Genomic DNA, 24,095 nt, shown 5'->3' with positions numbered 1-24,095 from the left:
CTTTTTGTTTGGGGGATAAACTCCTCCTTACTCAAAGGAAAAGTCACAAGGAAAATTTGACTTTTGAGGAGGAGGACAAGAGGCTAAATACCTATTGCAAAATGGAAAAGGTCCCCGAGCCTTCAAGGTTAAATGTTGCTCTTTGTTGTGGAGAGATACGAAGCAGATGAAGGTGTGTCATGGGAGGACACCTGCACATTAAAGAAGGGCTAACCTCCTCCCAGAATAATATCTGCTGAGCACTTGTGGTTGGGAAGTTGGGGCACTGGGTGGCCATTCTCTTCACTCTCCTGAAGTGAGCGGAGTACCCCACACCTTGCAGAGTATTTCCCCACACACCCACTCCTGCCAGGCAAATCTCTGCAGCTGTTTCACCTTGCTCTTGTTTTTGAGGGGTTTTTTTTGGTGTTTTTTAATTGATGATTAAAAGCCACTTTCTTGCCAGTAAATGCAGAACTCTTCAGCTCTTTGACCCCAGAAATTCAGATCTTGGCACATGCCTGCAGTATTACTGTGTAGCTCTGCTGGAGGCCTTGTACACTGGCACGGAAATATAGAAGGGCTTAATGATCTGTAGGGCACTGCTCTAGTGGCTCTGTCTTTGTTGCAGGTGCTGTATGATGTGAGAGGCTTTCTGGAGAAGAACAGAGACACCTTTCGCGATGACATTTTAAACATGCTGAAAGACAGCAGGTATGCTTGTGAGGAGGCCACATCTGTTGGGCTGGACTAAGCCACGTTCATGTAATAAACCAGACCAAGGAAAGCAGCTGCTTTTGCCAGAGCATCAGGCACCATTCTTAATCATTCTTTTTTTGCTGAAGTGTCCTGATAGAAGAAAGGAGAGCTGGAGAAGTCAGATGAGGCACAGATTTAATCAGGGCTCATGTTGTCCCAGTTTTAAAAAGAGCTTTAACAGCATGACAGTGGTCCCACCAGGCAATTTGGTTTTTTCCCCATTCCCCTTCCCTTTTCCCTTTCCCTTTCCCCTCCCCTTCCATTCCCCCTTTCCTTTTCCTTCTTTCTCTTACCTCCCTATACCAACAATGGCAAAGTTGCCCCTGAATGAGTCAATGCTCTTTGCCATGCTGTCAAATGCCAGCCTTTGTACAGAGGCTGCTTGTTTTCCAGCCTGCTTGTTAGTGGCAGTCATCTGTCCTTGTCCTGTTGCTGTGGGACTGGGCATGGCCCCTAATATTATATCCCAGAGCTGCAATGTGATGTTAGAGAAATGAGCTAATTTTGATCTTGAGCAAGGTCTGGAAAACAGAAGTAGGGCCTAGTAGGAGGGAGGCATTTAGTAACACAGAGAATCCTACAAGTCTTTGAGTAGCAACTGTACCATGTGCCTCTTACCACAGCCCATGTATTGCCTTTGGGCTCCAGTCTGATGAGACTGTTCCAGAACTGCATCTTATCTGAAGCTGCTGCAGAGTGTGCACTGTGAGAAGCCTCAACCTGAGGGAGCTGAGACTATGAGCTGTTCATAGTTGTCTTACTTGGACATTGGCATCTGGGGAACATTCTACATGAGGCTTGAGGCCAGAATTGTGGTTGTTATTGTCCAGCATAATAGAAGGACTCAGGCTTTTTCAACATGCCAGAGGGGAAGTTGTGCCAGAAGCAGCCGTAACAATAAACTGGCACAAGCAGCGCTGAAGAACTTTGTGCAGCTTCGTAAGAACCAGCACCAATGTCTCAGAAGTGGCAAAATGGTGGAAGATTCCCCAAAAATGACCTACACTGAGGGTAGCTCTAGAACTCCTCTGGCCACAGAAAAGCTGGGCTTCCAATTTCATGAGCATGTCATGGGGACTCATCATACGAGCTAGTTTGGGAGGCATGACAGCGCCAGTCCAGCTGGCATACCTTCAAGATAGTTTTGCCTGGGGGCATATAGCTCAAGGGAGGTGTCCTAGCCAGTGCAGAATATAGATTTTTCCTTTGTGTAATATCCTGCTTGAGAGTGTGAGATGGGGTTTCTGGCTTTGCAGCTCAGTGTGGCATACAGGGCAGCCTATGGGATCTGGGCAGCCACATGGGCAGTATTAATTTCCTCACTGAAGTGCCCAGCTGAACTGCTTCCTGCAGCCACTCTGGCACAGCAGGTGTAAGAATGAGGGGTTTCACAATGGGACAGGGCAGTAGCTGACAATGAGAACCATCTTCTCACAGGTGGTAGGTGTCTTGCATCTTCTTTAATTCTTTTCTTCTCCCTTAGGCTGGACTTCATCTATGACCTTTTTGAAAGAGTCTGCAGTCGTTGCAGTGAAGAGACACTGAAGATGGGCACCCAGAGGCGCAGACCGACTGTCAGTTCCCAGTTCAGGGTATGATGTTTTCCAAGAGAGCAGCAGGCTTCTGGGGAGGAGCAGATGGGTAAAGCAAGGCCTGCAGCCAAGAGGAGTCATTCATCCTTGTTTTGTGTCCAGCACTGAAAATGTGCAGGAATGTTGCAGTGCTAAAAAAAGACAGTGCCACTGCCCCAAGGATTTCTGTCTGGTATAAAATGTGAGATGATAAGACTGAGCAGGGTGGCAGAGGAAAAGAATACTTCCCTAAGCATATGAAGTTCTTGAGGTTCTTTGATCTTTCATATTTGTTTGGTGTTTCAGCTAAGTGTATGTGTCCTTTTAGGCCACATTTTTACAGGTATTGTGACAATTCCAATAAAACCTTATTGGGAGAACCTTGCAGGTATGAATCTCACCCACTTAGATTGTCTGCAGACCTTCTGTTCATTTCACTGTTTTGTTTTCCTGTATTTAAAGTTTGAGAGACTTGTAAAATTAACTCACAAATACAGCCCAAAGAACAAAGATGGCCACGTAAACAGTCTTAAGAGCAAAATGTGTGGGTATGTTTTGGACAGGGAGGAATCTCTTGGGTTACTGAAATTTTGGTAGGCAGAGTCAAAGGATATTAGGAATGGGAGGGCTGCATGAAGACCTTATTGCATGAAATGTAGCCCCTTTCCCTTCTGTAGTGACCGATCCTTTGAGTTTCTCTTGCTGCTCTTTAGGATTCTCTCCATTCCCTGATGGCCACGCTTAGTACTTCCAATCCATTTTTCATCCGCTGCATCAAACCAAATACAGAAAAGGTAAGTCTGTTTCCCAGCCACACGTGTGCACGTGACACAGCCCTGCATGAGCACACCCTTGCACAATGCCTAGCAGGTGCCTCAAACTGAGGCTAAGAGCAGTTCCTTCCCACCTTCCCTTTTTCCTTCTAGTTATTTTATAGTTGAGAAAAAACACACCTTCCTCCTGGTAATCAGATGGAAAGACTGCATGCTGAATATGAGATTATATAGCCATTCCCACCTCTTTCAGTGCTTATGAAGCCTGGAGGATTAACCAGGATTGTGCAGAGTCCAGAGCTGTCGTAGAAGAAGCAATCACTCCTGTTTGTAGTGCCAGTAGAGAAATTTGTTCTGGAATGAAGGGCTTGTGCAGTAGGCAATGTCTCCTGCAGATCTTTGGCTCTGAGGCAGAGGAGGTGGACACATCATGAGCAAGTCACAGTGCTTAGGGAGGACAGGCTGGCTCTCACTTGTATTGTGAGCTGTGGCAGGAGGATATGCTGCTAACTAGATTGGGTGGGGAACTCTGAACTGATCCTTTTCTTTGTTTTGAAACCATGTATGATATGGCAGAGGACAGGCTGCTTAGGGGATTTATGCCAGAAAAGAATTCTGTAGTTTGTCTCCAGTTTAACTGAAAAGAGAGACTGCAAAGAGAACTGAGTCAGGGTTCTGCACTGTGTATGTGTTAAGACATTGTATCTTTGCTTTCCTACCAGAGTCCAACTGTGAGTGCAGTCTGCAAACTATTTTTCCTCTTCCAGAATCAGCTCAACACCCTTTTGTCCCTTATTCGGCACAATGCAGTGTTGCGAGGTTGCTCTCCCCTTGACCCAAACTTCCCCTTTTTTACCTGGCATGCCAAAATATGCAGGGCTCCCTTTCTACAGCAAAACAGATATACAGCCTGTGACTGTCTCACTTACTTGGTTTTGATTCTGGATCATTATTTAGGCGCCGAACCTCTTTAATCCAGACGTGGTGCTAAATCAGCTCCGGTACTCAGGGATGCTGGAGACAGTGAAAGTTCGAAGAGCAGGTTTCCCTATACGGCGCCTTTTCCAGGACTTTCTCAGCAGGTAATTGCTGTCATTGTACCATATGCTGGAACAGCCCTGAAGTGTAGAATTCTATATGACTGTTCCCTCTTTAACTGCTTCTTCTGGTATGGATCAGCTGTGGGATGTTTTTCTAACCATGGCCTTAATGCCCATATCATAGACTGATCTGCGAGGCCTTTTGGAGACTTGCCTTTAGGCTAAAAGTCAGAATGGAAAAATAGCCAGATGGTCTTTGGTCTTTTTTTCCTTTTTCTTTATTTTTCTTGGTAGCTTTGCCACAGCTTTGCTACTGTGATGCTGTGAAACCCAGCTGGTCATAATATGTAAAAGGAAAATACCATGCTTAAAACCTTTAGGCAGCTGAAGAGAATTCTAATGGACAGTATAGTTGATGATTAATATCGGAAAGAGTGATTATTTCTTTTAATGAGCCACATCAAAAGGATTTTTTGAAGTTTAAGGCTAGAAGGGACACTGAACATTGCTTCCTTTGTCTCTTGGAGCATTAAATGCCACCCCTATACTGAACAAAATAACTTGTGTCTGATGAAAGCACATGTTTCAGAAAGACAGTTGTTCTTTACCGAAAAATTTTGTTGAGTTTGTATTCTTTTACTGGGATTGCAACAATAATTGCCAGTGTGGTAGGAACAGATAAAGGTTGGGGGATGGAAATTTCCAAATTGGAAGGCAAACATGAAGAAGGAAGGTCCCAGAGGAAGAAGGACTAATGGGAGGAGGATAATTAGAGTTAAAAGATTGGGGAGAGAGAGGGAGGGGGGCTGTTACTGTCATCTGTAATCTGATGAGATTCTGTTTTGTTCTCAGGTACAAGATGCTTGTGAAGGGGCCAAGCCTCTCAGACAACAGCAAAGCTGTATGTGCAGGTTTTCTTCAGACCTATGATAGCAGCAAGAAAGAATGGCAGTTGGGTAAAACCAAGGTACTTCATCAGTGTGGGGAAGGGTATGGCTTCATTCCAGCTGCAAGGGGACGTGACTGCAGCTGGTCAGATGGCAAGGCACTGCAGTCATGATCCTTTAAATACACTGGCCTATGCCACTGACCTGTAGCATCTCAAATATTTCCCATATTATGCACCTAGAGACATAGCAGGTTTTTGGATTTTATCTAAATTCCTTCTCATTGACCAAGCCAGATTGATTTTGTTGTGTCTGATCCAATTTGCAGATTCAAGGGGAACAAGCATGGGTCTCATTTTATGTATTTGTAATGTGTGCCATTAACTCTTGCCTCTTGTGCCAGGTATTTCACTCTGCTTGACTAACTGAAATTCTTGCCTGAGGCAGGGAGCTGAAGCTTGATATATGTCTAATCTGTGAATAGCTACATCACCAGATGTATGACAGCTTTCTGTTGGGGAAGCTCAGATGATGCTTTTGCAGCTAGCCCAGATGCTGGCATACATTTTCTATGAAAAGGTATCCAAATGCTTCTGCCCACTTGCGTAATTCAGATCTTGCTTCTGTTTTGGTGAATGTTTAACACTTCTCTCTTGCCTGGAATAGTCTGGATTTTCATGTAGCAATAGATGTGAGCATTTTGAGGTATATTGCTGTAGAAATCTGGGAATGTGAAGCTGTCTCTATCACAGCTTTCCACATACTCCAGTAAATTCTTCAAAGAATATTCCAAGATGGATGGTGTCCAGTGCAGGCAGCATTTCTCAATAGTGGGTATGCAGTCCATATCTAGAGTAGATGGTAGTACATCAAAGCAACTTCTTGCATTTTTTTGTCCTTAAGCCTTCAGAAAAGTACTTCAGAATATTTCCAGTGTCACAATGAAACCAGAAGTGATTCTAGTGAACATGCACGTTTAATTTATCCAGGAGATCAGATAATGACATTTGTTGCTTTGAGCAATTATTTCTCAGTAAGTGGATAGACTATAATAGTTATTAGAGCAAGATCTCTCTCTCCTCTTCCTAGAGGACTGGTGGTAGTCCAGTTGATAGTCTGTGCTATGAACTCTGTGTGACAATCAAGGAAACCACTGGCCATTTTTGTGGGAAGGACATGTATTACTCTGGAGTTTGGTTGGTTTTTTTTTCCCCATGCCTCCACTGATGTTCCATAAAGAAGATTTTATCACTTAGCGGTATTTCTGCTCTATGATTAAAGTGTTCCCCATCTTTGATTTTGGAATCTGGAGTCTCCTCAATGGTGCCTGCAAACCAGGAACCATTTTGGTCGTTACTGTCCCTGGATAATCCACATTGCTTGGGTGACTGCCAGTCTCCCAGCATTTTAGTGTTAAAGTCTATGTGGAGAGCACGTGTGTTGCAGAGCTGTCTGGAAAGCTTTAGAAATTGGTGGTTAGAGCTGGTAAACACAGAGTTTGAACTTCCTTCCTAGCATGACAAGAGATGGAAGATTGCTGCAGTACAGCAAGGGTAGCGAGATGGAGGACCAAACTCACATGCACATACTCACCTTTTAGAGTACAAAAGGTTGTAAGCTATATAGCTGGAGTCCAGGGCCTACAGTAGACTAACAACAAGCAGGAAATCCAGGCTGCTTTGAGCTGCTGGAAGCTACAGGTCCCTTTTCTCTTCAGTCCCCATTGTGCATCATGAAGGACTGAGTCCATCTGTCTGTTTTCACTCATTCCTTGACCTGCACAAATTATTTGGAAAAAACCAATATGGGTGGTAATTGTGGCAAAGAAAATGTGTTTGTGTCTTGTCAAAACTCTGGATGTACTCTAATGTATTTATTTTTTAATGACTGTGTCCTGTAAACTAAAACTTGACTGAAGAGCTGTATGTGGCATGTTGGTAAACTGCAATCTCTCTGCTTGGGCCCTGGTCGCTGTGAGTCTGAATATTGTGGAAAGATTGAAATTATTAAGAAAGGCAGTCTTTGTATTCTTTATGCCTGAGAAGGAAAATTCACTGGAGCTGGGAAGCAGTTGAGCCATCTTGTTTGGTTATAGAAGTAACTTTCTATTGGGCATGGTTTGTATTAGAGATGTGTGTCCTGGTAGAGGGGAGCAGTTCTATTTATTGAAGGAATGGATCACTCCAAGGCTGTCCTGGCATGTTCCACACTTGCTGCCATGCTGAATGGCTGGTCAGTCCCTGGCTGCTCCAAGATGCTGTCATTCCAAGGTGTACTACCCTGCCATTTCATTCTTCAGATGAGTCGCTTGGCATTCTTTCCCATGGAAAGCCATTTCATTCCTCCCTTGGAGACCACTTTGCAACTCAGCTTTGTGACAGTGCCTCCTGAAAGCCTGTCCCTAGGAAAGCAGATGACAAGGTGAGGCCGTGCAGAGCAGTGGTGCTTCCTGGTAGTACCTTCCCTGCTGCCTGTATCCAGCTGTTGTGCCTTGGTTTTGGATTACAGGCTGCTTTGTCTGCATTGATGTTTCAGCTGGTGCTATGTAACACAGGCCTGGAATACTTGGGTTGATGGAGAAAAGAGCCTTAATTTTTCCAGAGGCTTTCAGGTAAGGGTGAAGTGAAGCTACCAGCTAAGGGGAACAGAGCATAGGTCATTTGTCCTGAAGAGGAAGTCCCCTGCATCGCCTTACTGCCAATTTTGCTGCTACAGGTGCAGCTCTGGGTACTCAGGTTGGGATTCCCAGAACTAATCTTGGCTTATGGAGTCAGGAGTAGCTACTGAAAAAGGTGTGACAAGCCCATGGGCATGTAACCTAGGAAGAGTATAAGGGGTGGGTGAAGAGCAAGGCTTATAGAAGGGGGAATACTTCCTGCAAAATGAATGGAAGGATAATTATATCCCTAGCAATTGTTTGAAGGAGGAAGGAAAAGACTCTGTGAATTAGTGCAGGGGATTGTGAAGCTTGGGAAAGGAAACGGAGGAGGAAGGGCAGGATGATCTTTGTGTTTTTCATTAAGAATAGAGCAGCTGCTGTGCTGGCAATTGTCAAATTAATGTTTATAAGAGGTATTAACGCATGCAATACAGGTTTTATCTGGTGGTATGGCAGAGTTGAGGGCAGTGTGATGATGAAAGAGATTGTGCTCAGGTGCCCTTGCCTTCACTGGGGATATCCTGGGATGGAGCAGCAGCTTCCATGACCCTTTCTTCAGTGCACCTGGACCTTCTGCCATACTTGCCCATATTCACAACACAGATTTCCTACACAGTAGCCCTTGCTATTTGAAGGCATTAATTTCCACATTTCAACCTGCTGGTTTGCAGGGCCTGTTTGAAGCAGGAGGTTGCTGTACACTGTTTGGCATCCAGGTCACAGTGACCCACTTCCTGCTTTCCCAGTGTTGTCCCCAAGAATCATATGATCCCACTTATGTACACATGGGTGCCCAAGCAGTTACCTTTGTGTCTGCTGATCTCGGTGAAACCTCACCATGTTCACTGTCACACTGATGGTGCATGCAGGCATTGCACCATGGTGATGCACTGTGGTTTAAAATCTGGCCGGTGTCTAGTATGAGCAGAATATGATAGAAGTAACCTTGTATGTTTTGTTCAATCATTCCTTCCTCAGATGAAAGCTATCTCATGTTTTCAGAAAATGACTGTGAATTATGACAAAGAAACAGCCACTTTCCAGTTTATTTCCACAAGGCATCAAAAATACTTCTGGACTTGAAATAGATGTTACTTTTCCTTGTCATCTACAGGAGTCTAAAAAAAACTCCAAACCTTCAAAATGGCAACAGTTTATAACGAGATATTGTTATGTTTTTTGAGATTAACCCCTCACTCTCAAGCATATAATCCTATAGGATTAGGGTTGGGTCACATGGAACTCTGCATGCCCTGAAGTCTTTTCCCCCCACCTTAACTGGCCTGGCTCAGCAAAGACTGTGCTTGCCAGGGAAATACTGGTGGCCTGAGTATTTTTACAGTTTGATGAAGATAATGGACTGAGACAGTGTTTTGCTGGTTGCATTCTTGAAATGGGTGACTGCTGCTTGGTTCTGGAATGTAATGGAAAGAGCAATCCCTGCCTCAAAGAAATCTTTAAAAGATTGTTGAGTTGACAGAGGGAGTAGATGTACAACTTGAAGGGAAGGATGCCAGCTTCATGGTTGGCAGTACCTTGATAACAAAGCTTCTTTTCAGGCTACCTGTGGTTACTTAGTCATTACAAAACAGCTCATTTCTTAATGGAAACTGCTCCCCAAGAGAAATTCAAGTCCAGGAAAGCCACTGGCTATGGGTAGCAAGTCAGGGAGAGGTGTCAGTACACAATGGTCATTGCAGGGGGAAGGAAGAGCCTTAAGGGATGAGGCTGAAAGCAGTGATGGAGGGGAAGGTATAGAGAGACATAAAGGGGAGATAAGTGGGAAAGAGGAGAGTTTGTGCAGGACACTGGACTAAATAACTGTTCAAATCTCTGGCCTCTCAGCACAACCACATGGATCCAGTACATTTATAAGGAGTTTTTAATGATTAATGTGGTCCTGAATTCTGCAGATTGATGAATATCAGCTCACAGCTTGTGTACACGGCAGTGCTTTAACAAGGGGGGCTGCACTTCCCTAGTGTAGCCCGTTCTGTGCTGGCCCTGGCAGGGATTTATCCAGTGCCAGGCAGCAGGTCACACGAGCATGGCCATATGGCACTTGCTGCTGTGACTGCAGCTTGTATGGACATATCTTACCAGCTTGTTCTAGTCTGGATACTGCCAGCAGTGTACCCACGGTGTCGTGGAGCTCCATGCAGGCTGCAGTCCATCTCAGAAAGCAGTGCATTTATTTCAGGAATTTGTGCTGAACCCTGTGCTAACCTAATGCAAGGCAGCTGATCTAACATTGCTCAGATATGTCAGCACAATTCCTGTAAACATGGCCTTATCTTGCTTGTATCTCAGTTCTTTTGTCTTTGACATGGCACCTTCATTCTTCACAAGCATTTAGCACCGAGCAGAGGTTGTAAATACAGGTGGTGAAAGATGCCTGAGAATTAAAATACTGGACACTGAAGTGCAACCAGTAATACTTGGAGAGTTCTGTCCTCAGAGCTTAGCTGCCCCTAGTACATGCTGCACTGTTGAACCTCTTCAGCAAGGAAGCATCCCCACCCCAGAGCTTCTGGAGGTCGGTGGAGGGCTTCAGCAGGGGTGGACTGAGTACGCGCGGCTTTGTGCCTCGACTGGGCTTTTGGCTTTCCACCTGTCTTCCATTATTAAGACTGCTGTTAAGGTTACTTCCTGGACTCTAGAAATCTAAAAGTTCCTCCCTTTTCTTGAAATGCGGAGGAGTTTCTTTGCAAAATATTTAATCACCCAAGTAGGTCCCAGTGCCTGCTGCAGGGAGGTACCGGATTGTGCCGGGAAAGCTGTCAGCTGGGAAAGAGTTAATCACAGGCGCAAGCTCGGGCTCTCCTCCTCCCTCCTCTTTCCCTCCTTCCTCTGCTCCCTCCCTCCCTCTTTTAAGTCTTGACCACAGAGTGAGGGAGGCGGGGGTTGGGCTCGGAGTTTGGCTCACGCCGCTGTAAAACTTTTCCCGGCGCTCGGAGTGCGGGCGCCGCGGGGCAGCGCCGGGGCAGGCGCGGGGGCGGCGGCAGCGCAGCCGCCCGGGCACGGAGCGCTCTCCGCGCCGCTCACCCGGGGATGAAACCGCCCGGCTCTCCCGGGGACTGACTTCTTTCCTCTCTTTGTGTTTACTGAAACTCCTCCCCGTGGCGTCAGGTTTTCCTGAAGGAAGCTCTTGAGCAGAAGCTGGAGAAGGATCGGGAAGAGGAGTTGAGGAAAGCAGCTATAGTCATCCGGGCCCACGTCTTGGGCTACATGGCAAGGTCAGTGCTGGGGTCTGCCCCACCATCCCTGTGCTTGCGTGCCTGGGTTGCCCTGACCCCCTGCTTTGCTCTCTAGTCCCCTAGCATCCGTCCCGTCTTCCCCTCCGGAATTCTAAGGGAGAGTTGCAAAATCTGCCCTCCCTGCCAGCATCAGCTCTGCTGAAACCTTCCTGCACCTTTGGCACCTCTCTTTCAGTTATGTGCACGTTTGCACCCTCCTTCAACGCTGCTCAGCAGGCTTCCCGGGAACTTCTGTACCCATTGCTTGCCTCTGATGACACCTTTTCCTTGCCTTCAGGGCTCTCCTGGCTGGGCCCCACCTACGCTTTGGGTCCCCTCCTTTTCCTTGTGCCTGTCAACTCTGTTTTCTGCTCCCCCTGCCAATCGCTTCTTCCTCACTTGCAGTTCTGCCTTTGCTTACCCTTTTTCCTCACCCTGCCTGTTTGCCTCGTGACCTCCCTCTCCTTTTAATTAACTCTTCAGAATTGGTTTTTGGCCAACTCCGCAACAGTAATCTCCTCTTGCCTCTCCCTTTTGCACCTGACCAGAGAAGGTTTGGGAGAACCAACTGCAGACAAACAGCCCCTCCTCTGCCCCTCGAAGTCAGTGCAACAGCTGACTCCTTAATGGCTGTGGTATGCACACTTAATCCCAGTAAGATGCTCTTTCCTGGCTGGTTTTTGCTCCAGACACCTGTCAGTCAGGGCTGTGAGGAGGTGAAATCCCTGGCCAGCAGAGCTGTTTCAGCAGGCACTCTTCTTAGAGCTCCAGTTACACCAGGTACCTCATTTTGCATTGGGAAATGTGTGCAAGGGTTGTACCCTGCCTTGCCAGTGTGGAATATCAGCAAAATACCCATTTGGTCTCTGGGGCTTTTGTTCATTTATTTATTCCCCTCTAGGAAGACAAATGAGCTCGCTCTATTGTTTGTACATGAGATTCCAAGTTCTTTGTGTCAGGGCCACAGCTCTCTCTTATTTTGTGTCTAGCATTTGGAGAGAGGGGTAGGGATAGCACAGGAAAATTGATTTTCTGGGAAACATCACTGCAGGCATACTGGATTACTGATTTTCTGAGTTCCTGGTAAGGAAGCTACTGCCCTACCAGGCTGTGATGGAGACAGTGTGGCAGCAGTGTTCCACTTAGTTAGAAATCTTGTGGTCCTTCAGCCTCCACTCTTCTGAATTCCCCATCCCACATGTTGCTGTTATGCGTCTCATCCTTAAGGACAAGCTGTGCTTCTGCAGCCAGAGTGTAAATCTTCACAAGCAGCTGGACGTAACTGAACTTCACAGGGGAGGAGAGCAGGGAGTAAAGAAGAGCTGGAGAGGGGGTCTGGAAAACTTTCAGTGAAGTTTCCAGTTGCACTGCTCCTGTATTGAAAAAAGTCCAGCAGGAGGGAGTTCATCTGGGCAAGTGCTGAATGGTCTGTGCAGAGTTGGGCGGGAATACCAGTATGTGCTGCCTTAAGCTTGATACCATTTCTGTTAGTTTTGCAAGTATAAGTGTATTTAAATTCATTTGGTTTCATGCAAAGTGGACTGGCAAAGGAAGGATTTTACTGGTTCCTTCCCCTTTGTGAAGTTGTTCTGTGAGCCTGGAGAACCAGATTTTCTTTGCTCTCATTCCCTGCAGCCTATGCAGTCTAGCATCTCTGATCACTAAAATGTGAGACAAGAAAATCAAGCCTATTGAAATGACCCCCTTCCTATGTAGCTAATCTGTGGAGCTCTGAGATGCAGGTAACAGCTTCACCAGCTAAAAACCACATAGTGCAGGATTCATGTACGAATTTGGCTGTGTCCTTGGTTTCTGCAGGGACTGTATTGCTCACAGGAAGACAGTAGCAGATTGCTCCATAACCCTGTGTTCTCTAGTCCTTGGAGGCATACAGCTCATTGACAGAATAATTAACTAAATTTCAAATATAGCACTGGAGCCTTGCAGCCAGCCTGCCACCTCTGGTGTGATTCATGGTCAGGGTGTCTCCCAACCCCTTCACTTGGTCTGCAGGTTGAACTTCTTTGGCCAGTGCAGAAGGGTGAGTGGAAGCTTGAACAAGAGGAATGAAATTCGCGGCCTGTGAGCAGCAATTCCAGCTGAAGGGCATCTGCAAGCTTGGCTGTGGTCATGAGGAGTGAGGGGACACTTCAGCCTGGCAGATTAGCAGGCAGAGCTGGCCTGTAGCTGGGCAGGGCTTGGCACATGTTGCACTTGAGAGAGTTTCTAGCAGATGCATTTTGTAAAAGTCAGAGTAGCCTTTTTGATGCACTTACGCATTGGCAGAGAGTGCATGTGCAGCTGTTCACACCCCATGTGCAGGACACAGGGCGGACAGAAGGAGTGGGGATGAGGGTACTGCAGCCCAGGAATAATTAACCTAAAACCTCCGACTTCTTATCACCTCTTGCCTTTCCTCTTTTCTCTGTGCTTCCTCCCTTTGACTTAATACTTACGGAAAAGAGCATGACCTCTGCACACTACTGCTATTACCATCCCTCTCCTGATTTTCTTGACTGTGCTGATGTATCTGGCATGCAGGGAGGTGGCAAGCTGTCAGCATAGGTCCCTGTTGCTGTTTGAAGGGAATTTCATTGCCAGGACAGGGATTTTAAGGTGTATCTTTTCCTCAGGGTGTTGCAGAAAGTCTGTGGGAAGTATATGTGAGAATACCATGCTATTTCCAGTGTGCTTTCTAGCACTGTAAGACCTCAAGGATTACTGTAGCCTGCTGGCCCAAGATCCTATGTAACAGCCCCATAGAATTTCTCTCTTCACATTCTGGTTTGGATTAAAGAAGGTTTTGATTTGACTAGTACCAGTGGTTGTTTCCCTACAGCAAGATATTAAGGTGTCTAAGTATATTAAATTACTTTTAAAAATGTCTGTTTATTTTCAGCCTTAATAGATGTCAGCTTCAGGTTGGTTAAATCTTATGGGCCCTGTTGGAAAAATAGAAATGTGGATACTTGAACTGGCATCAAGCCTTTCCTTAGCCTTTTCTATTTCTTAAGGTCCTGCATGCAGCAATTGCTCTCGTTCTTTAAGCCTGAATTTCTGATTCCAGTCCTGCTTCCTCAGAAATCACTCGAGACTCTAACAATGTTCTTGAAATGGGGGTGCTAACACAGAACACAGGATAAAAGCAGTATTCTATGCAACAGTACTTCTGCTTACAAGTATAAGAATCCCAGTAGTATTTTTTCTATAGCACTGTGGTGGGAGTTTGCCTTTGTGTGATGATCTGGGGCCCAAAAATCTATTTTTGCCTTCTGCTTCCTAGCATCGTCCCACATCAGGTGTGTTTGGCCTTTGATTCTTCAATACAAGACCTTATGATTGGCTTTTTTGGATTGTTTAATGTTTGCTTGAATCTAGCTTACAAATAGATCCAGATTACTGTGTAATGGTAACTCTTGTTATTTGCCCAGTTTGTGTATCATGGACAAACTCCTACCAGAAACTTTATTCATGTCCTTGATAAAAGTAGTCTGTAATGCAGAGGCAAAACCTGACTTTTCTACAACTTTACTAGACTACAAAAATACTGAATGATGATTCTTGTGTTTGGGGGCCCTATCATGTTCTTAAAGTCCTGTATAGTGGATTTTGATATCACTGGTGATCCTCATGGGTCCCTTGCAACTCAAGATATTCTATGATTCTTGTTTAAGCAAAATGTTGTGCAACAGAAGTATTTGTTTCTGTGAACCTGTTACAATGTTTGATTCAGCCATCAATTTTGTAGTATCAGTGTGTTTTCTCCCAGACAGTACAAAATGAATGTGACCAAATCTGTGTGACCAAAGCTGTTTTTGCTTTTCTCGGAGTAATTTGCTTTTGACCACTTAAGAGATGGAGCAATATTTGTTCTCCTACAGTAACGCCATTTGTATGTTTCTATTCTAATAAATCCATACTGAACGATTACGCTCACTGCACAGTGAATGTGTTTATGTGCAATGCAAAGAGACTTTGGGCCAGAGGATCTTCCCTTTCCATCTACCACATATTTCTCCCTCATCCTCTGAGAGTCTTTACAAAAGTAGGTGCCCATTGAAACAACCTAGTGGTAGATTTAGGAGGGAGGACAGTGAGGTGAATATGATTTAGAGGTAGTGGCAGGAGAGGAACAGAAATGTCACTTCTGAAGTCTGTTTTTCCAAAAGGACTTTTCTGTGGATGTGGTCAGTATGCAAGGGCATGAGAAATGCAGAGCGCGTATGACTTCGTGGCGCATTAAGTGTCTGGTTCTGTTTGTAGGAAGAAGTATCAGAAGGTGCTATCCAGTGTTGTTATAATCCAAAAGAACTACCGAGCATACTTCTGGAAGAAGAGCCTGCTGCGCCTGAAGGCCTCTGCTGTGACCCTGCAGAAGCACTGGCGTGGCCGCCTGGCTCGCAGCCTCTACCAGCACCTGCTGCAGCAGGAACTCCGGCGGAAGCAGGAAGCGGAGGAGAGAAGGAGGCAGGAGGAGGAAGAACAGATCAGAAGAGAGGAAGAGGAAAGACAATGGCAAGAAGAGGAGGAGCGTAGGAGGAAACAGGAAGAGGAAGAGGTGAAGGAAAGGTACAAGATGGTATCTTGCACTCTGTCTTGGTTGAAGACAATTTAAAGTGTAGCATTCTCAAATGAGTTTTCCCCCTTTGTTTTAACCAATCCCTTTCCACCGATAAGGAATGAATACAACTAGCTGTAAGTGAAAAAATTAAGTTTACTAACAAGTGAAACTGTAACAGGCAAAAAACAACAGTAAATAATCACTAGATACAAAACTTCTAAATCTCACAAACACCCTGAGAAAAAAGAGAAACCCAGAATGATGGAAATACCCCTTTCCATGATGGCACCTGCCACGGGCGATGGTGCGTAGGGAGTCAAAGGGCAAATGGTGTCAGACCTTCCCCCTGACCACGGCAGCCTTTGCAGGTGACCGCGCGGTCTGGAGACAAAGGGGAAGGATGGCAGGAAACCCTGGTGGGAATGAAGGAGCTTACCCAGCAGTTCTAGTGGCAAATGAGAAGTGATGGTGTGTGTGGGGTCAGCGCTGCCGCTTGCTGCGCCCACTGGACTCTGCTGGGTTTATTATTATATAAATTTCAACATGCAATTGTGTGATATTTCGCTTGTCAGAAGTAGTTGGTTACGTTTCTTCTAGGCTTTTGTTACATACTTTCCCAAAGGTGGATCTCAGCAGATTGAGTGGCAAGCATCAGAAAATTCTAAGCTTAGAAGCACTCACCTTGAGTCCTGTGTGCAGTTTTGGGCACCACAATATAAAAAACACATTAAGCTATTAGAGAGTGTCCAAAGGAGAGCAATGAGGATGGTGAAGAGTCTGAAGGGGAAGCCATACGAGGAGTGGCTGAGGTCACTTGATCTGTTCAGCCTGGAGAAGAGGAGACTGGGTCTTCAACATCCTCACAAGGGGAAGAGGAGCAGTAGGCTTTAATGTCTTCACTCATGCCCAGTGACAGGACTCGAGGAAATGGCAGGAAGCTGAGTCAGGAGAGGTTTAGGTTGGATATCAGGAGAAGGTTTTTCACCCAGAGGGTTGTTGGCACTGGAACAGACTTCCCAAGGAAGTGGTCACAGCACCAAGCCTGACAGAGTTCAGGAAGCATTTGGACAATACTATTGGGCACATGGTGTGACTCTTGGGGTCTCCTGCACAGGGCCAGGAGTTGGACTCGATGATCCTGATGGATCCCTTCCAACTCAGCATTTGATTCTGTAATAAAAGGAAGGACCTGTCTAGTTTGTTGGTTGTAGATTGGTTTTGCCCTTTAGTTCCCAGACCATGAGAGATGTGTTCAACCCAGCATCATCGCAGAGAAGTGTCGGTGTTTCTAGGAATCAGGCAAACTCATTTTATTTTCATTTTCTAATTAATGTTAAATGGCATCTGAGTGAGTAGCCAGAACGGTACTAGTGGACCAACTTGGCTAACTTCTGAACATCCATTTGACCTAAAAAATGAGGTGGAAGTCCACAGAAATTGCAAATCAGCTAATCTACTGAGAACAAGCAAAAAAACCCCAACACAAGTGTAGAGACAAAATCAGAAGGACCTAGGTACAATTTGAACTGAACTGAAACTGAACTGAAAAGTTGGCATGTAGTTATTGTGCATACACTGGTAGCAAAGGGGAGACATGGAACAATTTGGTCTAACATTCAACAGGAAGAAAAATAATAATGTTGAGAAAACTGAGGTATTTGATGCTATTTTTATCTTCCCCAAAAGCTTAACTGTTGGACACTAAATATGATTAGGAAGGATGTACAAGAATTCAGAACATGTCATGGAAATAAAAGTTTAGAAAATGCTCAGATAAATCAAATTACAAATTATAAAGAAGGTATTGGGACTCGGTGAAAATAATGTTTGGGTCCTTCAAGAACTAGCAAAAGAAGTTTAAAACAGCTATTCTCTTTTCTTCTCCTTTGTGGATAGTAATGGAGTTTCCATAAAAATGGAGAATACCAAACAATAATGACACCTTTTAAAATAGGAAAAGGAAAAATGAGAGAACTGTGGACCAGTCAGCCTAACATCAATTTCAGGAACATACTGAAACAAATAATCAAGCAGTTGTAAATGCTTGATAAAGAAATCAAGCCAGTGTGGATTTCTGAAGAGCAAACAGTATTAAAATTACCTATTTCCTTCTGTGGTAGCTTATGGCATGTCTTGTGGACAGGGAAAACCCATGGAGGATAGGAAACTTGACTTTGGGTTGGTAAAAGGTAGGTAAGGGTTTTGATATGTTGTGACAGTATTCTAAGATGATAAAAGAAATTTGCTTTGGAAAAAAGTACCTGAAGCAGGATTAGGATTTTTTTGTGTTTTTACTGCATTTTAATTAATAAATAATAGTAGCTTTTTGTTAAATAGAAGAGAACTCTTGAATGGGATTCTTCCATGATATGTGCTGGATATGGTACTTGTGCAATGTTTTCATAAGAATTTGGATGAGGAAATACGAATATCCTTATTAAATTTGCAGATAAAACCATCTGCTGAGGGGCTGTAGGCATATAGCCTAGGATTACAGTTCAGATAATTTTGGCAAGTTAAAAGAAAGGATCTGAAAAACAGGGTAAGTTTTGTAACAGACATACGCAGATTTAGTTAGGAATAATCAAGGAGCAGAGGAGGAATGTGTACTTCAGCAGCAGGAGCAAGGTCTGGAGGCTAAGTTGAGCATGTCACCAGTGTCATGCTGTGTGAGAGGAGAAAGCAAATGCTCTCTGTCAACCAGATTGTTTCTGTAAGATGTGCTGATACTTCTGTACCAGTTGACACTTGTAAGACTTCATTTGGAGTACTGTCCCTAGTTTTGGGTATCACATTTCAGGAAGAGTGTAGATCAGTTGATGATGACTAGAAAGCAGCAAGAAATACCAAAGGTTTAAAAACTGTGAAGAACAGTTGCAGGAATTAGTATGTAGATTATAGGTGGTATTCCTAATTTGTTTTAAAATGGTTGTGCTTTTGAGCCCTCTTATCGTTTAAGGCAATTGTTTAACTCCTCATGACTGCTAGGGATCTTTCAGTAGAGTTGGAGCCATCTGGATCTCAGTTATGTCAGCTTTCCTTTACAAATATTTCCTGGATTTTTTTAAGAGAGTGAGCACAAGAGTGAGAGCTTTAAGGACTCTGTGACTTGCAGCTGCAGTTTGGAATTTGGCTGGGAAAATCTGCAAGGCCTGGGAAATAAATATCATTGCCCTCCTGTTCTCCCTGGGGTTGAGTTATGGATTTGAAAGTTACACTGGCAGTGGTAGCTTTCTTCCATCCAGCAGCATCCTATTCCTGTTCCTGCTCCCTAAGCATGACCCTGGCATTTGTCTGTCTGCTGGTTCAGTTGCTCGTAGCATTCTCACTCTGGAGAAACTGGCCACAGTGACAGCTTTCTTTGGAGTACAGCCTTTTTGATGTAGGTGGAGATGCCACACCATGGGGTAGTTTTTCTCCTCTGCTCATATTTATGAACAAACTCTGACTCTTACAGTCTCCACTAATAAACTGGGTTTTGCATGCCCCTGAGAAGTTATGCCAGTTGGGGCTTTAATACAGTAAAAGCAAAACAAAACACAAATCCAGTGCTGGTATTGCAATAATTCTGTTTAAAAAAACCACAGTTTCCTGATATCTGTCAATTACACACGTACAACCTTAATATTCACAGACTTAAGAGTACTTAAGAAGATTCTGTTTACATTTATCATGAGTCTGATTTGTCTTTCTGTCACTGTTTCCAATGTCCTTCCTGGTGTGTTCCAACTAATCCAATTTTCTAATTGATCTGAAAGTTAAGTGCATGGGGAAAATCTGTTACATCCACAAAGGTCATGCCAACCACAGAGAATTGGATTTTTACTAAATTGCAAAAGCTCTTAAATCAGTCTTACAGTAAGTACCTCATTTTAACCTTATTCATGGAAGGATGATGTGTCCATGTAATTCTGAAAACTTCACATAGGAGAGCTAGGTCCGTCTCTGACTGTCATGTCTTTCTTTTTGACAGAGAAAAGGAGCAACTGAATGCACTACTGCAGGTGGCCCAGGTACGTTCAACAGTTACTCTTTTCACATGTTTTCTTGTGAGTGTCTGTGAAGAGTCCTCCATTGCCTCCACTTTGTCTGGATACTGATACTGTTATTGTGGCAACACTGTTTAGAAAATGGGCTTTGTCCACTCAAAACCTGCCGGCGTTTGGCTTTGGCAGAGGTGCACAGAGTTAACAAGGTAGGGCTTTCCTCAAGGCTCTTGTATGAGCTTGCATAGGTTCTATTTGAAAATTTCCGTATTGAACACGCAGCATCCTCTTTTTATCTCTACTTGAGCTTGTTAGATAACCTTGTGATGTGCTACATTGTGATGCAGTCTGTTCTGCTGGATTGTTGCCTCTAACAGCCAAAATAAGAGTGCAGCCAACTGCTGCCATGGCTAAAATAAACCCCTTGTAGCTGATCTAATTGTTGGTACTTGACATACCGAAGAGCAGACCACCTATCCTGAGGTGTGTGAAAATAGCTGTGTATGCCATTGGTTTTCTTCCCATACCACTTGTTCCCCAGTTTCAGACCATCTTTGTTCAGGGGAGATGACAGATTAGAGCGCAGAAATGCATTCATCAACATGTGAGAGTCAAGTAGAGAACAAGGAACAAGATAACTAAAGAAAACAAGGATTAAGGCTTAAACAGGCCAATATATTGACTGCATTGTCATAAGTCCTATCAGGAAGTACATTAAATCCTATTGGAATTTATTTTTGCTTTTTCTCATGTGTGCATCTTTCCTCTCATGTATGTTTTCAACATCCTCTGTGGAGGAGAGGATGGCTTTATCTTACAGTTAAACATCAGTGAAAGTTAACCAGTATCTTCCATCTTCTAGTTATCACATGTCAGCGAGAAATCAGTGTGGAGAATAGAGTAAGACAGAGTCTTCAGCAGTCAGCTGTCAGCCATCTAGTGATCCTAAAGAATGCCAAGAAATTCTGGGTGGAGTTTTGTTGGGCTGTGGTTTAAGTGGATGCAGTCCTGCTTCCTGCACATCTCCCTTCCAGCCCCAGATTCTGATGGTCAGATGCCCATTTCAGGAAACAATGGAATTTCCAGAGCTCTTAATGAATTTCTGGGAAATCTTCAGCTCTTAAGCAGTCTGTGCATATATGTATTCATATATAGTTGCTTTCTCCTATATGTGTGCGAGTTTAAAAAGAGAGAATGGACTTTTGGGCTGCTTTTATCCAAATTGCAGTGTACAGTGACCAACAGATAGAGAGGCTCTTCTAAAAATTCACTGAACCCAGTGAGCTTCTTTTTATGATTCATAAAGGAGGCAGATTTCTGGGAAAAAGGACATACCTGAAGGTCCAGTAGTTCTGCCTTTAGCTTTTACACTGTGAATAATTGCAGGATGCTTGGAGTCATCTTTCTGCAGATGGTGAGTGCAGGGGAAGCGCAGGAGGCAGGAGGAGTGAAAGGTCCAGGCAAGGATCACATACAGGTTGAAGAAAGTGCTTTAACACTGTTAAAATTCTTTAAGGTGGAAACAGTAGACGCTGCGGAGGTGGATATTCCCCTGCAAGAAGAAGAGAGACGTCAGATGGAGGAGATCTTAAGGCTGGAGAAGGAGATTGAAAAGTTGCAGCAACAGAAGGAGGATCACATGTCTGTCATCTCTGAAGACACCAGGAATGAAATCAATCGGCAGCGAGAAGAAGAGATACAGAGGTTAGAAAAAGAGGCGTCAAGGGTTGCCCAGGAATTCTTGGAGTTGCTGGATTTTGGCAATCTGGATGAAAGTGTGCAGAACTTAGAGCACTCACTTTCTAGTGAGGGGACACTCAACATTGACTACAGCCTGGTGGCACCCCTGGCTGAAGAAGAAGTCGATGAGGGTTTTCATGCCGATGATGATGGACGGCCAACTTCCAGTTTGGTGGTCTCGAATCAGCATGGCACCAGAAACAGCGGTAACTACTCAAAGGAACTTGCAAACACAAGCCTTTTGCATCTCCAGAGGGAAGTGGGAGAGGCTGTCCCTGCTCCAGGACTGCCTGTGGAAAGAACCACTAGCCCCAAGGAGCAGAGAGCCTTATCTGGCCCAGCAGAAAGCGTTTACAGCACTGTCTCCGACACACAGAGGAGTAACAGTGGAGAGGGAGGAGAGCCCATTTACACTTCCCCCCCAGATGTGGAGTCCGACTACGACCATGAGGAGTTTGATGGCTATGGAGATGCAGGTAACGCCTCAGCTGAGCCTCTGAATGATGAAGAGGGTCTGAGACACTCCCATGGTACCAGCCTGGACTCCAATCGTGGCAGCCTGGACTCGGTGAGACTCCCTCCCTTCACCTTTCTGGATATTAGTGTGGCTTTGTTGATGTTTATAACATCTTTGCCTTCTTACTGTCTGCCTGTTCACTCTGGGTATAGTTACTGATATATAACTCTATCTTACATCAATAATCAGCTTGAATAAAAGGGAACAGTCATAGGCTGAAGGCCAGAGGGCTTGTGATTGTCTGGTGTCTGCTGGCACACAAGCTAGTACATGTGTACCTATTTTAGATGGTTTCCATCGCCATGTGTTAATATAACACCCTTTAGGAGGAAGGAAAGCAGACAACTGGTATTTTGTAGGTATATGGTCTACCTTAGAGAGATTTCACAGAAGGGGCCTAAGGTTCCAGTGTGCAGTGACAAGAAAAAATGGAAAAGGCTGTGGTTTGATAGGTCTCCATCACTAAAGCTTCTCTTGTTCTGTTCAGAGTCGAGGGTTTATTTTCAGCTGCTGTGTACAAGTTAAGCTATTCTAAAGCTGGAAGAAATTACTGTGCTGATCGGGCTGGGTCCCAGTGCACACAGCCAACATCACTGAACCATTTTTAATCCTGCTGCAGGGACAATGACGGGGTGGTAAAGCTGGGCTATTGGCCTTGCACTTGTAGTATCTCAGCTTAGATCCCACGCTGGCTCTGGACTTGCTGAGTGCCCTCAGGCCTGAGTGCCCTCAAGCTGCTTAATAACGCAATGATAAACCCCCTTACAGAACAGGATGTCAAAGCCCACATAAGATTGTGAGGTGTTCAGGTGTGAAGCCAATGACAGCCACAAAAATACTTCCAATAAATGACATCCTGAGAAGAGACACTTGAAATACAAAATATCTCTTAGAAAACTATTGAATTTTTATTTCATTTTTAGGAATTCCATTTACTTCCTTCAGTATGCTTTTCCAATGACAGATTGTGACTTTTCTTAAAAGGTTGCATGATTTTCTTGTTTGCGTTTCCCTAATGTCAGCTGCCAGCCATCAGAATTTGTTATGATTTGATCTGCTTGAGTAAAGGTACCTTCTCTGTGGGCAGAAAATCAGTTAGGTAATATTCAAATGATGAATCATTCTGTCACAGCTTAGGCTGGTTCCTACCACTCTTCTTAAAATGCAAAGAGAAGTGGAGGGTTTTATTGTGCTCCTCAGTGAGTAAGACTAATGAAAAAGCCAGTTGATACTTTGTCATAGTGTGAGCCACAGGAAGAGATAACCACAGCTGAGGCAAGATCCCATCAGCTGCTGTTCCAAGGCTACCTGGTTTTTGAAACCTAATGCCAAGGGAGAGAATGAATAAGTGGACCAGGGATGAGACAAAAGAGGAGCACGAAGGGGTCACAGAAAGAAGAGAGAAGGGAAAATGAAAAGAAGCAACATGCGTTTGAGGAAGGAAAAGATCTAAGGAACTGCCTTCATTAGTATTAAATTAATAAAGCAAATCAAAGGAAATTGTATTTAAGGTAAAGGAAATTATTTTGTGTATGAAGTACTTTCTTATGGCTGAAGGCCTTTATCTAGTTGGAGAACAGAGATGAGTAAATTCTGTACTATTATTTCAGTAATTCAGATTGATATTTTTAGAGTTCAGTTATCCTGGACTGTGCTTTTTCTCCTAATCAACCCAAAGAAAGTATTTTCCTTGCTGGGGTTAAATCACTATTCAATCTTGTCTGGCATTGTGGCCTTTCTGCCAGAAAAATCAGTAAACTTCTCCAAAATGAAAAATTCTCTCTTAATGCCATCAAATTAGATTTTGCAAGGTGGGCTCTGCCTTGAGTCAGGAAGTTTTGTTACTGCAGGGAACTGGAGCTTTCTAGCCATGTCCACTGCTCTCCTTTCAGGTATGAAAATTCCGTGCTCTTGCTTTAGGCATTAATGGATAAGCTGTCAAGCCTCTACTTTTACCACAGTGCTTTTTTAGCAAAGGGCCTATGTATAGTTTTGCACCTTCTGATCATGTGGCCTCTGTAACCCTGTTAATTGCTCCAGTCCTCCTGTGACCAGGAGAGCCCAAGTAGCCTGTATCTCTTCTTTTTTCTTCAGTTTCTGGACAGCGAAGAAGAAGTGGATGTTTACATTGATACAGATGAAGAGTTTTGTAATGGACGAGTCACTATCTTCAATGGCTCAGGGCCGCCCTATTTTCACAGTTATCTCTACATGAAGGGTAAGTGGATTTTGCCAAAACTGTGGATGGATGGGATCCCGGAAACCTGATTTCCTCTTCCGTTTGTCCAGAATCATCATCTTTATTTACTCTTAGTTCTCAGTTTATTCTCCTCTTTTCTTCTTCTTATTTAAAACAACAAATAAAGAGATAGGAGCTGGGTGTCAGG

General features: G+C 44.3%; 1 protein-coding gene across 5 annotated transcripts in view; it reads left to right on the top strand.

Annotated features, from left to right (window-relative positions):
• The window catches only part of LOC125328675 (unconventional myosin-X-like), an 89,180-nt gene that overhangs the window by 44,817 nt on the left and 20,268 nt on the right, over positions 1-24,095 (top strand). For all 5 annotated transcript variants that reach the window (XR_007204802.1, XM_048309701.1, XM_048309700.1 and 2 more), the window contains 10 exons: positions 611-693; positions 2,222-2,330; positions 3,023-3,103; positions 4,040-4,164; positions 4,975-5,089; positions 10,798-10,904; positions 15,168-15,473; positions 19,439-19,478; positions 20,968-21,759; positions 23,803-23,926. Coding sequence is in view for 4 of the 5 variants with exons in the window: in XM_048309701.1 (XP_048165658.1) it covers positions 611-693; positions 2,222-2,330; positions 3,023-3,103; positions 4,040-4,164; positions 4,975-5,089; positions 10,798-10,904; positions 15,168-15,473; positions 19,439-19,478; positions 20,968-21,759; positions 23,803-23,926 (1,882 nt within the window). In the remaining variant the exon portion in view is untranslated. The remainder of the gene's footprint in view (positions 1-610; positions 694-2,221; positions 2,331-3,022; positions 3,104-4,039; positions 4,165-4,974; positions 5,090-10,797; positions 10,905-15,167; positions 15,474-19,438; positions 19,479-20,967; positions 21,760-23,802; positions 23,927-24,095) is intronic.

The sequence above is a fragment of the Corvus hawaiiensis genome, chromosome 7, assembly GCF_020740725.1.
Source record: "Corvus hawaiiensis isolate bCorHaw1 chromosome 7, bCorHaw1.pri.cur, whole genome shotgun sequence".
Lineage (NCBI taxonomy): Eukaryota > Metazoa > Chordata > Aves > Passeriformes > Corvidae > Corvus > Corvus hawaiiensis.
Note: the sequence above shows the minus strand (reverse complement) of the source record. Positions and strands in the feature narration are given on the sequence as shown.